This window comes from Chrysemys picta, chromosome 1 (assembly GCF_011386835.1).
Source record: "Chrysemys picta bellii isolate R12L10 chromosome 1, ASM1138683v2, whole genome shotgun sequence".
NCBI lineage: Eukaryota > Metazoa > Chordata > Testudines > Emydidae > Chrysemys > Chrysemys picta.
This window is the reverse complement of record NC_088791.1, coordinates 317,226,328-317,242,124: the sequence shown is the minus strand read 5'-3', so window position 1 is coordinate 317,242,124 and position 15,797 is coordinate 317,226,328. Positions and strand designations below refer to the sequence as shown.

The 15,797-nt window shown below is 40.3% G+C and overlaps 1 protein-coding gene across 1 annotated transcript in view; it reads left to right on the top strand.

Moving 5' to 3' along the window:
• The window catches only part of DDX10 (DEAD-box helicase 10), a 316,478-nt gene extending 302,290 nt beyond the window's left edge, over positions 1–14,188 (top strand). The window contains exon 18 of the mRNA XM_042855078.2: positions 13,666–14,188. Within this exon, the coding sequence (XP_042711012.2) occupies positions 13,666–13,852 (187 nt within the window). The 3' untranslated portion in view covers positions 13,853–14,188. The remainder of the gene's footprint in view (positions 1–13,665) is intronic.
• The last annotated feature ends 1,609 nt before the right edge of the window (positions 14,189–15,797 follow it).

The window sequence follows — 15,797 nt, the reverse complement described above, 5'->3', positions numbered from 1 at the left end:
AGCTGAATAGGTGTTAACAAAGACAAACCAACGCGATAGGGTTAAATAGTATAGCTAAAGATGACCTTAGGGACACTCTTGAGAAAGAAGCAGCAGCATTTGGACACTGCCATGATTGGGGTGGGGGGAAGGGGAGGCAAGAGCCTGTGAAAAAAGTCAGAGCCCTCCTTCCTCCTCTCCCCTCCCCCCCACGTGTCTTGGGGTCTGGATACTGGGGTGATCATGCTGTCAATGACAGAGAAAGAGGGGAGTCAGAAAGGCTTGGGAGGGAAGACTTATCCACACAATGCGCAGTCATCCTGTGGGACTCATTGCTAGTGAATGTTGTGAAGGTCAAAAGTATAACAGAGTTCAAAAAAGAATTAGATAAGTTCGTGAAGAATAGGTCCATCAATGGCTCTTAGCAAAGACGGTCATGGACATAACCCCATGCTCTGGGTGTCCCTAAAACTTTGACTGCCAGAAGCTGAGACTGGATGACAGAAGATGACTCACTCAATGATTGCCTGTTCTGTTCATTCCTTCTGAAACACCTGGCATTGGTGACTATCAGAGGACAAGATACTGGGCTGGATGGACCATTTGACTGACCCAGTATGGCGTTTCTCTTATTCCTGTGAGAGAATTCAGTTTGGGCCATGTTTAAGTTTTAGCTGGTTGTGGAACATCCAGAAAGAGAGATCAGAGAGAGAAGCCAAGATTAAGGATTAGAGTGAGAGAGAGACCGGTCAGGAGTGAACAGATAGATTTAAGACTTAGTGGTGTAAGGATGGGAATTGAAGCCAGGTGAGTGGCAAAAATCACCCAGTGTATGCGTAAAAGAAAGAAAGAAATGAGCCATGGGTGGAGCCCTGTGCTATTCCATAAAGAATAGGCGGGAAGAAGAGGGCAGTGATGACCCACTAAGGAGATGCTGAGAGGTAGGAGTAGAACCTGGGGAAGCCAGAGCCATAAAATCCAAGGAAGAATAAGATTTCAAGGAGTGTCTTGATGGGTTAGTTGCTTTAATACTGTCCATTCAGAGTGGAGTTGGGGGGCCTGAGACTTGGTTCTGAGGAGGTCATTGAGAGGCCTTGATGAGGGCAGTTTCAGTGAAGTGGAGAAGGGAGAAGCCGGATTGAAGGGCCAAATCAAGGGTGGAGTTTGAAAAGAGGAACTCAGGGAAGCGTCTGTAGTTGGACTGTACAATAAGCTTAGAGGTAAAGAGGGACACAGGTGGTAGCTGAAGAGGCTGGTGGGATCAAGGATTTTGAGGATGTGGAGAGACGATGCTTGTCTTGTGAGAAGTAACATGGCAGGAAAGGAGTAAAGGAAGTCATGAGGATTGGGGAAAGAGGGTTCCCTGGGTAAGTGATTAGAGAAAGAGCAGGGAATAAACCTTGGTGTCAGTAAGGGCAAAGGAGGGTCCATTATGGCAACACAAATGCTCAATACATCACCTGGGAAAGTTGATTTAATTGCATGGTGAGTCACTTCTGGTGCCTGGAACATTTGTCTAATGATTTTATCTAAAACCATATATAACCAGGCAGTTGCTCATGGTGAGAATCTGACTTTGAAATTAGAAAATGCGACTGCATTTTTCCGTTATGCTTTTGAAATTCTGAGATTTATGCCCCAAGTGCTAGAATAAAATAGAAATACCTTAGGCTGCAGCAACTCCTGCTAGCTTTAAAGGAAAATTATCCAGCTGAAAGGGCTAATATTCAAAGCATAAGGCTTCATCCTACAACCGTCTTCAAAGATGGATCATCTGTCCATGGTTTTGAAGTCAAGAAAGGTATTAATCTTTTCTTTCCCCAACATTTCTTTCACCGGGACATGGGAGGGGGAGTTGTACAGTATACTAGATAAATTTGCTTTTGAATAAAATATCCTTCTAACTACACTTCTACCAAATGAGTAATTAATTACTTCAAGCATGCAATATACGATTAATTTTTGTATATCTAGCAACATTCATCATGTTTGGTTTAAGGCTATCTTAATGTGCATTGTTAATGAAGTGAAAAATTTGCAGTGAGTTGAACAGGGCGGAAAAGAAGCAGCTGGATATCCTAAATATTCATTGCGCAGTTAAATTGAATTTCTAATATTTTAAATCCCTCAATCTTTTTAAATAAAAGTGTGAGATAGAACAAAGTTTTGATTGGACTTGTCATTACATTCTGTTAATCTTTAATATGTAGGACTATTCATCTTTATGTTAGCTCTTAGGTAGGTCAAAGTGGAATAGAGCTTGGAATTGGGAGACGGGGAAATGGGATGAATAAATTATACTTGCTGTAAAACCATTAGCTGTATCATTTTTATTGTAGTCAGTCCTGTGGTCTGCCATGATCTGACAACTGTGCTCATAGAGGTCACCATTTAGTGCTGCTTTTATGTATAGCTCTGTTTGCTATGTCAATGACAGGTGAAGTTGCCATTTCTTCCTCCTCCTTTAACACGTTAAATCAGGATGCTGTGAGTGATTCTGTTGACCCACTAGATTTTGTACCATTCTTGATTAGTCTGCAATATCTTTTCTTTGGTCTAACTTGCCTTCAAGCCACGCTGTTCCATCTAAAGATGTTCCTGTGATATTCTGGAGGAAAGAACTTAGTATGACTATGGTCAGAAAAGCTCTTTAAAAATCAGTTTCACACATCCCAGGTGAGTGCCATAACCACCTGGCTATTAGCTATTCTAGAGTGAGTCACCTGCAGTCTTTCCTGTTGGAGCTGTTCTTCTTTGTATAATCAATAATGGGATGCGGGAGACCCAGGTTCAAATCCCTGCTCCAAATAAGGCAGAGTGGGGAATTGAACCTGGATCTCCCACATCCTAGTTGCCCTCATTAACAAGCTACTTGCTATTCTCAGGTGGGTCTCTTTCTGTCTCTGGTAATGACCCAGAAATGCCATCCTGGACCTGAAAAAATCTTTCTGTTGAAAATTTAACTGAAACTGACTATTTCCCACAAAAAGTTTCCGTTTTGACAAATCAGCATTTTCTAGCACAAAACTGTTTTGTTGAAAACTTCCCAACCAGCTCAAGGGGGAGAGAAAGGGGGAGGGGTCATAGGAAGTCACAACTCAGGGCCCAAGTAAGTAAGTGACTTGTAGTGAATTTACTGTGGAACATCCCTGTGTTGAGATGCCATTACCACTGCATTAGTAAGGCCAATATTAAAATACTGACTCCCGTTCCTTTAAAAAAAAAAGTTGAAAAATTGGAAAGGATTCAAAAAAGAGGTACAACACTGATGTAAGGTCTGGAAAACATGCCTTTTAGTGAGAGACTAATTATCAGTGCATTAAGTCTATCCAAGAGAAGGTTAAGAGGTGACTTAATTATGAATTAGAAATAGCTACTCGGGGAAAAGATTTCTGTTAGTAGAAAGCTATCTAATTTAGCAGACACAAAAAGATCCAGTGGTTGTAATCTGAAGCAAGATAAATTCAGACTAGAAATAAGGGGCGGGTTTGTTTTGTTTAATCGAGAAGGTAGTTAATCACTGGAACAATCTCTTTCTAGCTAGAAACAAGGTGGATTTTTCCATTAGTTGAAATCATTAAATCAAGATTGATGAATTTCTAAAAGATAAGCTCTAGCTCAACCCAAAGATATGGGCTTGATGAAGGAATCTTAATGAAATTCTATGGCCTTTGTTATCAAGGAGGTCAAACTAGATGATCATAATGGGTCCTTCTGGCCTTAAGCATGTGAAACTGTGAAAGTGTACCTAAACAAGAGAGCCACACAATACCTGAATCAGCTGTAAGTGAAAGAGGGACATATGGTTTTATAATAAGATTAAAATATTAACTGACTTGGTGTCTCAATGGGAGATACAAGGAACATCTGAAACAGATGGTACTGCACGGTTTAAAAATATGGAGAGGAGACCAAGATGTGAAGCTTGGTGTCAAACTAAGCAGATAAGGAGTAAATGTGTTTGAATGTCAGAGGTAGGATGGATCCATTTCATGGAAAACATTTTAAACACACTGGGCAGTAAGTTGTTGACATTTGTAGTTCATACCAAACGGGGTAGGAAAAACAGCCAATACCCAAGAAAGGGTAATATAATTCACAGTGATATAAATAGACTGGAAGCATGGGCAGTATGTAGTGTCCTATCAACTTTCAATGCAAATACTTATTTCAAGTTTTATTTTCATAGGTCTTTGAAAAGGATGATGCTAATACTATAAGACTTAAAATTCATTGTATAGTACCTTCCTTCTGAGGAACTAGAAATTCTTTACAAACATGAATGAATGAATACTTGCAACACTCATTCTCCCCTCTCCAGATAGGGAAACTGGAATGGAGGTTGTGACTTACAAAGGGAAACTATTGGGTGTAGAACCCAGGTCTTCTGATTCCCATTTCAGTACTCTCATGGTCACTAAACGCTGCCTCCACGTAAGGCCAATAGTGGATAAAATTGTAAAATTTTTGAATATTGCATAAAGTGAGGGGAAACTTAGTAATGCAAGAAAAGAAGAATTAAATGTAGAATGTTTGAGTAAATTGTTCATGCAAAATATGGAAGCCTCTGGGGGCCTTGGAGATTTATTTTTTAAATTAAAGCAAGTACTTCGGGGATATAACCACCCTACTCAGGCTATTTGAATGAACTACTAAATACAGAATACAAAAGGAGAAACACAAAAAGTCTGGATCGTTAAGAAACTTAGAGTGAATTTAATTGCACACAAAGTACTTAATAAACTAAACGAACAGCAGCACCTACGGCAACAAGCAGAACAAGTAATCTAAGAAGTACGAAAAGTGAATTGGTTCAGGTATTGAGAAAGGAGAGATTGCGGGCACAGTCAGCATAGAGGTTAGAGCACTGTGGGCTGCCCTGGGTTATCTCCACCATCAAATCCTCTGTAATACTTCCAGTATAATGGAGAGAAACGTTTAACAACTTGTTTTGTTCTGTGTTCTCCATTTTATTTTTTTCTTGTTCCGGACTATAGTAATTCTACTTTAGGACAGACTCATCCTGTCTTTTGGTTTCAGTGCCATTACACTTATTATGAAATACAAGTAGATAAATCTTCTCTTTTTCTTCAATTATTTTTATAAATCTAGTTTTAGAACAGTTTTGATTTACATCAGTGTAATGGCCAGTAAAGAGAATAACACAACACAATATATTTTCATTATCATTGCTATATGCTGTAGCATTCTGACAGTAAGTTGGAAAGAAGCTGCACTGGGCTATATGGAAGGGACTGCAGTAATTAATCTTCATTAGAATTGTTGCCATCGCCTTGTAAATTAAAATTTATTATATGGAAGAAAGTTTGTGGCACAACATGTTTGATTAGCAAAATGCCAATACTTGAGGGATAAATTATTCTTAAATATTCTGAATTATTTTTTATGTGCAGATTCATTCATTATTAACTGAAAGTTTCTTTAGGAAAGTTGAACTGCCAAACATGCTGGAATTACACAGCAACTTGTTGGCTGCATTGTATTTACATGGGCAACGTTTCATTGTAGCACTGGTAAACGCAGCCTGCAAGAAATACTATAGCAAATGTAAATACGTACAATAGAGGCTTCTATCTGAGGCTCTCAAAGCATCATATAAACATTATTATTTAAGTAATGACAATGTGCTTGAAGCTGCACATGGCCTTTTATTTCAAACAGTCCCTCCTCGAAGCCCTTACAATCTCAAGAATACAGACTTTGAGTTGACAAGACATACTTAGAAGCCTGAAGGAGTTCATTGCTAGCAATTAAAAAAAAATCAAGTCATTTCTTGTGGCTATCACCCCATAACATCTTTGGGAAGTAAGTAGCAGTTCTCTCCGTTTTATAGGTGGTTAAACTGAGATGCAGAACATTACTTGCCCAAGACTGCACAGTGAATTACCATCAGAATTAGAACCCCACCTTCTTAGATTCCAGTCTCCTGTGCTAGCAGTCATGTCAAAGATGTATTTATAAGATGTGTGATTATGCATGTGCAGCAAAAGTGATATATATGAAATATGAAAACACCTGTTTTTTTGTGTTTGGGTTAACATGAGTATAAATAGTGGCCCACAGGAATTATTGTGCATGTCGCTGAAATCTGCTGTTACTACCTTGCTGCCCATGCAAATATAGCCACTCACAGAGTAAATTAGGCCATCAGGCTACATGAAGCTGTGTGGATAATTCAGGCTGCTGCAACAGTGAAGAGCTAAACTGTACTGGATAGCACAAAGGAAAACTGCAATCCAGCTGCACGTGCCACTTTCCAAATGTTATAAATGGAAAGGGAGAGGGATATGGCCTGGGTGTTCTTCCTTATGAATCGTGCCATTTACTGAATAGATCACCTTACTTCGTTCCATGATTTTCAGTATTCCTGCACTAAAAATACCTGTTTTGAGGTTCTCTGCATCCATTTCTCTCAGAAGCGTCTCTATGCTTCTTCATGACCCCATCCCACATTGCTTCCCATGTTAGATTCCCTCCTTGTTCATCTACCTTTCACCACACCTGCTCTCTATCACAGGGTGGGCAAACTTTTTGGCCCAAGGGCCACATTGGGGTTGCAAAACTGTATGGAGGACTGGGTAGGGAAGGCTGTGCCTCCCTAAACAGCCTGGCCCCAGCCCCCTATCCAACCCCTCCCACTTCCCATGCCCTGACTGCCCCCCTCAGAGGCCCCCACCCATCCAACCCCCCCTGCTCCTTGTCCCCTAACTGCCCCCTCCCCGGCCCCACCCCCATCCAACCCCCCTGCTCCCAGTCCCCTGACTGCTCTGACTCCTATCCACACCCCCACCCCTTGACAGGCTCCCCGGGACCCCACACCTATCCAACCCCCCCATCCCCTGACCGCCCCCCCAGAACCTCCGCCCCATCCATCCACCCCGTCCCCTGACTGCCCGCCGGGACCCTCTGCCCCTTATCCAACTCCCCGGCCCCTGCCCACTTACCGTGCTGCTCAGAGCAGCATGTTTGGCAGCCGTGCTGCCCAGCCAGAGCCAGACACTCTGCCGCACTGCTCGGCAGGAGCACGCAAACCCGCTGCCCAGAGCGCAGCCCGCGTGGCTGCAGGGAACGGGGGACAGCTGGGGAGGGACCGGGAGCTAGCAGATGTGGCCCACGGACCGTAGTTTGCCCACTTCTGCTCTATCATGACTGGAGTTAATAGGCAAACATATTGGCTGCTGAAATGCATGTACTTTTTTTTTTTTTTTTTTGCAACATGTTCCATTAACTTAGGAACATGCCTCTTCAGTAACAATAAGAAACAGTTTGACTCCAGAATAACCTCCCCACAAAGCTTTTGGTGAAAACCCTTGTTTTGATGTTTTGGATTATACAGAGACTGGAAAACTTAGTTCCATTTAAAATGTGTTATACAGTTAAGTTTTCTAGGTAACAAGATCTAGGTCTAATCATAGAATCAGGTGTTTGTCTAACCTGCTCTTAAAAATCCCCAAGGATGGAGATTCCACAACCTTCCATGGCAATTTATTCCAGTGCTTAACTACCCTGACAGTTCGGAAGTTTTTCCTAATGAACAACCCTAAACCTCCCTTGCTGCAATTTAAGCCCATTGCTTCTTGTCGTATCCTCAGAGGTTAAGAAAAACATTTTTTCTCCCTCCTCCTTGTAATAACCTTTACATACTTGAAAACTGTTATCATGTCCCCTCTTAGGCTTCTCTTTTCCAGACTAAACAAACCCAATTTTTTTCAACCTTCCCTCATAAATCATGTTTTTTTAGACCTTTAATCATTTTTGTTGCTCTTCTCTGGACTCTCTCCAGTTTGTCCACATCCTTCCTGAAATGTGGCGCCCAGAACTGGACACAATACTCCAGTTGAGGCCTAATCAGCACGGAGTAGAGCAGAAGAATTACTTCTCGTGTCTTGCTTACAACACTCCTGCTAATACATCCCAGAATGATGTTTGCTTTTTTTGCAGCAGTGTTACACTGTTGACTCATATTTAGCTTGTGGTCCATTATGACCCCCACGTCCCTTTCTGCAGTACTCCTTCCTAGGCAGTCATTTCCCATTTTCTGTGTGTGCAACTGATTGTTCCTTCCTAAGTGGAGTACTTTGCATTTGTCCTTATTGAATTTCATTCTATTTACTTCAGACCATTTCTCCAGTTTGTCCAGATCATTTTGAATTTTAATCCTATCTTCCAAAGCACTTGAAACTCCTCCCAGTTTGGTATCGTCCACAAACTTTATAAGTGTACTCTCTATGCCATTATCTAAATCATTGATTAAGATATTGAATAGAACTGCATCCAGAACTGATCCTTGCAGGACCCCACTCCAATGGTGTCTCCATCTCCAGTTTGAGGTGGGGGTTTCTTTGTATTTGTTATAAGCCAGCTGCTTCTTACGTTGTATTATTTCTTCATTGTTTTAATTACTAAGATTGTTTTGAACTAGCATCCTAGATGCACTATCAGTCAATTATGAATGCAACTGAGGTTTCAAAGCCTATTCAAGTGCTGAAAATAATAGACACAGCAGCTAAGATTGTTTTTATTTAATTAGGCTTTTAGTCTTACTCTTTTTAAAATGAACTCCCATAAACTGTGCTAAGCTTACAATAGGTTCCTTGGAAAACTTTTGCAATTGACATTAGTAAAATGTCATATATGTCAACATATGTTGTTTAGTGTTTATATAGCACCCAAAGTATGCTAAGGACTGCATGGAGAAATAGGACAAGATCCTTGCCCCCAAGAAGTTATAAACTAAATATCAATAGCAAACAGCTTAAAGGGACACCTGCAAGGTTGACAGACCCAAAATCACAACAGATCTAAACATGTTTTTTAAATGTCATAATTCTGAAAAAAAAAATCTTTCTTACATGAGAGCTGCAATATTGTTTAATTCCTCTCATTCTCTACTGGGCAGGCAGAATAAATGTAAGGTTGCATGGGATATGATACACGTGTTTGTGTCATGTGTTTCTTCTCCCGCTCCCCACCTCCTCCGGTCTCCTTTTTTCATTTTAATGAGTAGGCAGAGGTTGACATCTGCAGTGTCTATTCTCGTCCTTTTTACAAGACCAGAACAGGTAGGCAGACATATGGATCACACACCTGCACTCTCAACACAACGAAGGCAAGTCAGGCAGCAAGATAGAAACTTTGTCATTCTCTTTATACTAAGTTAGAAAAAGGAAGAACATATTGTAATGCTGATATTTTCCGGAGGGACCTCTGTTCTGGTGGTGTTTGGCTGTGCCACTGTAGTCATATTTTGAGCTGTCATTTTAATTATAAACCCTGTTTATGGAAGGTTTATAATGTAGGCATTTTAATGTGCCTGCAATTTGTTGCACTTCCCCAAAAGTTAAGGTTGGGCTGAAAATCTGAGTCCAAATTTTGTTACTGCCAGTCCAGGTATGTCTGATTTGGAAATTCCTTATCCAAAGAGTCTACAATACAACTGAGCCTCATATTTTTGCGCAGTGTTGGCACACGTGTGCACTGATTATCGGGAGTTACTTGGAGTAAACATTGTTTCTAATGAAGCAACTCTTGGAATTGCTGTATCATTGGGAAACACTTAATTCCCTAAATAACCTTTAAAGTAGTGTATGTGATCTACAGTACAGTGTGTGCGCCAAACTGCACTAAAACTGAATAATGGCAAAATGTCAACTAAGTATACACAAAAATCTTTGACTTATTCATTTTCCCAGATTGCTAACAATGTTTTCTAATAGTCTTCTTTCTGCAGTGACCACTATGCAGCGTTCCATGTTATCACAGGCAGGGCTGGTAACACTGCATGAGCAGGTTGCCTGACGTTTCCCATTATAAGACCCCATTCTCAACTGCTTATAACTTTGACAACTTTTAGCCATTTCACCTGTGTTCCTCAGGCTGAAGTATATTGGAAATTTTCAGCCAAAACAATTCAGGTGTTTCTGAGAACAAGGATGGGGGGAAATATATTGTGTGTCCCGTCCCATGTAGTGAGGAGGAGAAAGCTGACTGATTCAAATGCAGCAGGACAAGAGCTAGACCTAAGGAGTCTGGAGAGTAGATTGGGACAAGGAGCCTTGGATGGACATATGAGAAGACGGAGAGGCTGGCGTCGGGGGGAGGAGAACAAGACTGGGAGTTGGGGTAGGTGAGACGGGACTGGTTGGGCAAGGAGACTGGGAATAGGAGCTATGAGAGTAGGTTGGGACTGGCTGGAAAAAGTGGTATACAGTCATGTTATTAAAGACTGTATCATAATACATACACACAAGGGGGCTGAATTAAGATTGCATGGTCATGGTCAATCTTAATTCTGGTATTTCCTAACTTTTGATTGCTTGATCTTGCATCTTAATGTTGCTTTAACACATAAGGTTGGGTTGGTTGGTTTTTTGACATGTAACTTGGAGTTTTTCCACCCAGAGTCTTAGTGTGTGGCGAGTCAGTATGTAAATGTACAGCGCTCTAGCCTACCACACACTTTCTGGCTGTGTGGACCTTGCTACCGTGCACTAAACATCACATAGTATGCTTTGACGGACTGCGGTTTCCAGCAGCCATACATCCAAGTGCACTATGGAGCTTTTAGTGCACAGTAGCAGGGTCCAAGTGGACCGTTAGCACGTAGCAGGCTATGGCACTGCAGATTTACACTTGGCTTGCCACACACGGACTGTATAGACAAGCTCTTACCTAGGGCCCAAGTGTGATGGATGGTTTAAAGAACATAGAAAAGATGTGCTCCTGCCCCCAGAGCTTTTATCTTAATTTAGATAAGATAGAAGTGTGAAGAAAAATGGACAGGAGAAAGGAAGACAAGAGTTACAGGGTATGTGGTAACCCCAAATAGGTTATGTGCTCCTCTGGCTGGTCTCAGTAAGTGCATAGGACTTTCCCTCTTTACGTGATTCATAATAGTTTATAAACAGAGTGAAATGTATTCACTTGATTTTGTTGGGAGGAGCTGTACAGCACTAATATTATGGTAGCAAGGCAGGCAGTAGAGGATCTGAGGATGGGAGAGTTTGGACAGAGCAGGGAGATGAAAATAGAAGGAAGTCTGGCAAAGTGTGATGGGCTGCAGATAAGTAAAAGGAAGAGTAAAGAGAGGTGGATGAGCTCTACCCTCCTCTGAACACAGCAGTCAATACTATATGTTCTCCAGATCTACACCTTTCCTGGGGTTGGGCTCACATAACATCAGCGAGCATAAAACTCTTCTGCCTAAGCTTTCTCTGCAAGCTTGTCTGTTCCTTGGGTTTCCCTGTAGGACTTCCGCTGTCCCACACCCTAGTTACCTATGTCTCAGGGACACTAACTCTGCTATCTCCTGGTTGCAGCTAACAAGATCCACCTACCAGCATGAGTCTTAGATTATAAACTCTTTGGGGAATGGACCATGTCTACCTTTGTTTATATAGCTCTATGTGGCCCTAGTACAACAGGAGCTGAGGCTTTTAAAAAGCCTTTGCTGAAGTTGCTGATGTCACTGGTGACTACCCATGTGTTTGGGTGTCTAGTAGCTGGGTCCTGGAGTCCCTGATGCTGACTCCCTCTTTGGCAGAGGAGCAGGGAAGGATGGACAGGCAGGGCCATTTCCCTGGGGTCTGTAAGCTGGTCGAGGACTCTTCCAGAAGGAGCTGGGGCTTTTTAAAGGTTGGGAGAGGAGGGTGAGCATCTAAACTTGGGGTTTAGTAAGGAAATTATGCACAGCATGAAATAGTTTTTCTAAAGTACAGTTGTAAGAGGACCATTTGAAGTCAATGTGGATACATAAAAAGCAGAAAAATTAGGTAAAGCTTGGGTTTTGCAGCTTTAAATCTTGCTGGAAAGGCTGTATTCATGTTTATTACTTTCCTTCCTGAACTTGTCTTTAATATTTGGAATTTATGTCATACATTAGTAGCAGCAGAGGAAAGAAATCTCAGTTAACGCCAGCATTCTGATCTTAATACGTCTCAAAGTGACTGGACATTGCATGGGGCGCTGCACACAATAATTATATACTTTGTGAGCTGCAATATCAATGCTCAACTGTGAGGGAGGGGAAAGAAGTAAGGCGTGTGTCATCCTTACCTTGAGTTTCTTGGTACAGTTCTTGCTTTGTCACCACTGAGTTAATGTACAGTTTGCATTTAATATTATTGGGTATTTTAACTGAGCTGGCCAAAAAATGCCAATTATTGTCTCAGGGGAAAAAAAATTTAATTTAAGTTTTTTTTATTTTATGAAAAACTGAAATCAAAAACCATTTTCATTTTTTAAAAAATCATGTTTTAGTTTTAAAAACCAAACGTTGTAACAGAAAATCATTTTCCAAAGCCGATTATTTTCAGGTTTTGGTTTTGGTATTTCATTGAAAAACTGGAACATTTCTACCAAAATGAAAATATTTCATGAAACTTTTATTTTTAAGAAAAATTGTTTTCAACAACATTTCAACCGCCTCTAATTTTAACAATACTTTAAAAACAAATCCAGTTACATGTTTGTGTGTTGATGGGTTGTATAGCAAGTGTTTTAAAGCAATAGGGCCATCTGCGTTTACTAGCATTTTGAAATGGTGTGTGGCATATTGACCTGCTAGAACCCGATGGGTTCCCTGAGACAATTTTAGACTCGTGCATTTGTTCTTGGTGCATCATGTAGAAATCCCATGTGCTGACTTTAATTAGGAAAAAAGTAAGGATTATCGTACCCAACGGTTCACAATAAAAGCTGTGCCTTTGTCAGGAGCATTTAGGAAAACATGAAACACAAGAGCGATGTTTGTGTTTCTTGTATTGAGCTGAAATGTGCTAACATTTTGGAGGTACTTAATGTAATATTGTGCATGCAAATCTCTGAAGTAGACTGTGGTTGTTTGAAGCCATAGATGGTCCATGGAGGAAAAACTATGTGAGCTGCACAAAGCCATTTTATTTTCAAGTTCATCTTCTCCATATTTTCTATGGTTTTTTAATCATTATTTCCAACCCTAATATTAAATGTGGTGCTGTTGCCCCCACTTCTCTGGAGATGGTGATGCACTCTCCTCCCGATTGCTCTCACTATAAATAATTGTTCTCAGTTGTTATAAAGAACACAGTTTCTGAGCCCCATTAGTATAAAATCATGCCCAGGAAATGCCGTTACAACTCACATTTAAAGCGGCTGAAAAATCCTGTTGTTGGATATCTCTGTTCCTCTCATGGCAAAGGCCTATGTAGTAGTTTCCAAGGATTTATTTTTAGGGAAAATATTTTAAAAACATCGAATGAGCCTCAAATGAGATGGGCCCAAATCACCCCTGTAGCCACACTCTGGAATGTTGAGAAAGTTTGGATTCTGCTCTGGATGACATTTCTAACATTGTGACCGTTGTTTAGGTCAACTGACGTATCACCAAATCAACTTTTCCAAGTTTTCTATCACTACAGAATGCAACAAGTATTGTATAACGCCAGAATTGATTTCTTGATATATTTTAATCAATTAACTACTAAATAGACAACAAAACATTCACTTCTATGTGAAAGGGATTCTAATTTAGACATTCAGAGTTCATTTAATTCCTCTTCTGAATAGTAATTTTATGTTTGCCTCTTATCTGGCCATAAATTTGCCTTGTTTAAAATGAATTGTTTGATTGCATGATGATATTGATTACCACAGTTGTTAAAAAGAGTAATTGATTTGTTTCTGCAGTGAGCTTGAGGAGAAGAACGGAACAAGGAAAAGAAGCAAGAGCAGCAATAAAGCAGCAGAAGAAATGCCCCTGAGAAGGAAAAAGGCTAAACTTAGCGACGAGGACTCTTTTGTGCCATTAGATACAGGGCTTTCTCTGGCAGAGGATGAAGAGCTTGTACTACATCTGCTCAACAGTCATAGATAATTATTTCCCCCCAGTTTTTTTCTTCTAGGTCATCTTTGCTCTTATGTCAGAAGTCGGCACAAAATCAATCTGGCATCAGGGCAGATGAGTATCTGCGGACATTGATAAATGAGTTTCATGAACAATGGACTTGCCTCAGATCAGATAGTAGGTTATTTTTTTCCATGGCATATATTCAGGATGGTTGGTTTGGGATTATAAAGATTTCCAAGACAATTTTCCAATCTAAGTCCCCTGATGACATTTTGTTAGAAGCACATTTATAATTGAAAAACTCCAGGTTTGAAGTATTTGTTGTATCTTTTTTGTAAAATTAAAGCTTGCTTCATAACAAAAGCTTAGTGTGCTCCAGTCTGAATTTTTCTTGATTTTTGGCAGGTTTGTAATCTCAAAAATATAAAGAAAGTGGATTAAAACTATTAAAGAATAAATATTTTTCCAAGCTCAAATGGTGAACAGTAGATATGACTTATTAAATGAAATGCAGATTTGTTTTTACTGTATGTAATACACATTTATTTAAAAGCTCCTGAAGTTTTTGAAATAAATAATATGTATATCTCTTTAGCTTCCCCATGAAAACAATTAAACCTCTACAGCCCGTTCGCATTTCCATTATACTTACAATTCTGTCAACTGTGTTGAAACAATCCAAAAAAAGAAAAAACAGAAAGAGAAAATTCAGCCAGGACCAGGGACAATGTACTGTCTTCCTAGAGCCAAGACATGAGATGTTATTCTAAGATTGGGTAGGCTTCTGAAGTTGATGGGCAAGGGTCCATTGGTGGTGGTTCATATCTGAATTAATGACATTGAGTCTGGGATGTCTCACAGATGGTAGATCCAGGTTTCCTGACTGTAAGTGTACTGTAGAATGTACAAGCGGTCTTCTCTGAGATCCTTCCAGTTCCACAAAAGACAGAAGGCAGAAGATTCTTGAAGTGAACAGCTGGCTAGGTAAGTGGTGTAGAGTGGAGGGTTTTGATTTTGTGGAACAATGATCCACCTTCTATGGGAAGAGGGGATCTATAGTTTGGATGGCTTCCACCTCAGTAGAAGAGGAACAAATCTCCTTGGGGACAGGCTGGGTGCTAAACTAATAGCAAAGGGGGAGGATAAAAAGAGGGAAGATATGAGCACTCAGAACAAAGTTGAGATGTTGAGAACAAAATTAATCAAGGAACCAAAGGACATGAAGAGGAGAAATTCTTGAATTGCCTATACAACAATATTCGGAGCCTGGGTAACAAACAAGAGAAAGTGGAATTGCTCATTTACAAGCATAAATTTGATTTAGTTGGTATTACTGAAACCTGGTGGGATGAGTCCCGTGTTTGGAATATTAAAGTTGATTTAGGAAGGATCAAGTGGGCAAAAATGGCATTGCCTGTTTCCAAGTCACTGGTAACTTGGAAGAAAATGATCTTGAATGTTTATGGCTGAATGTCCACACAGGTATAAAGCACAAGGTGGTGTATGAGTTGATCTCTGCTATAGACCACAAAATCACACTAGGGAACAGGATGACTGCCTCCTTATGCACCTGTCTATAATGTATAGGGAATAAAGCTGTGTGATCATGGGGGGGACTTCAGTTTGAGTGACACATGCTAGAGGTCTTGTGCTGCCAGTATTAAAACATCCTTAGAATTTCTAAACATTATAGATAACAGTTTTCCAACTCAAAAAGTGTTGCAGCCACCACGGGGGAGTTCTTCATTAGACCTCGTCTTAACAAATAAAGAAAAACCGAATACAGAACTGAAAGTTCATGGTAGTTTAGGTACAAATGATCGTGACTTGATCACATTTATAATGTGCAAACCGAATAAAGTCCAGACCAGTAATATATACACATACTGTACTTGGTTTTACAAAGACTGGTTTCACAAAGCCAAATCAGCTGGGAGGAAGAATTTAATCAGAAAACTGTGAATGACAATCG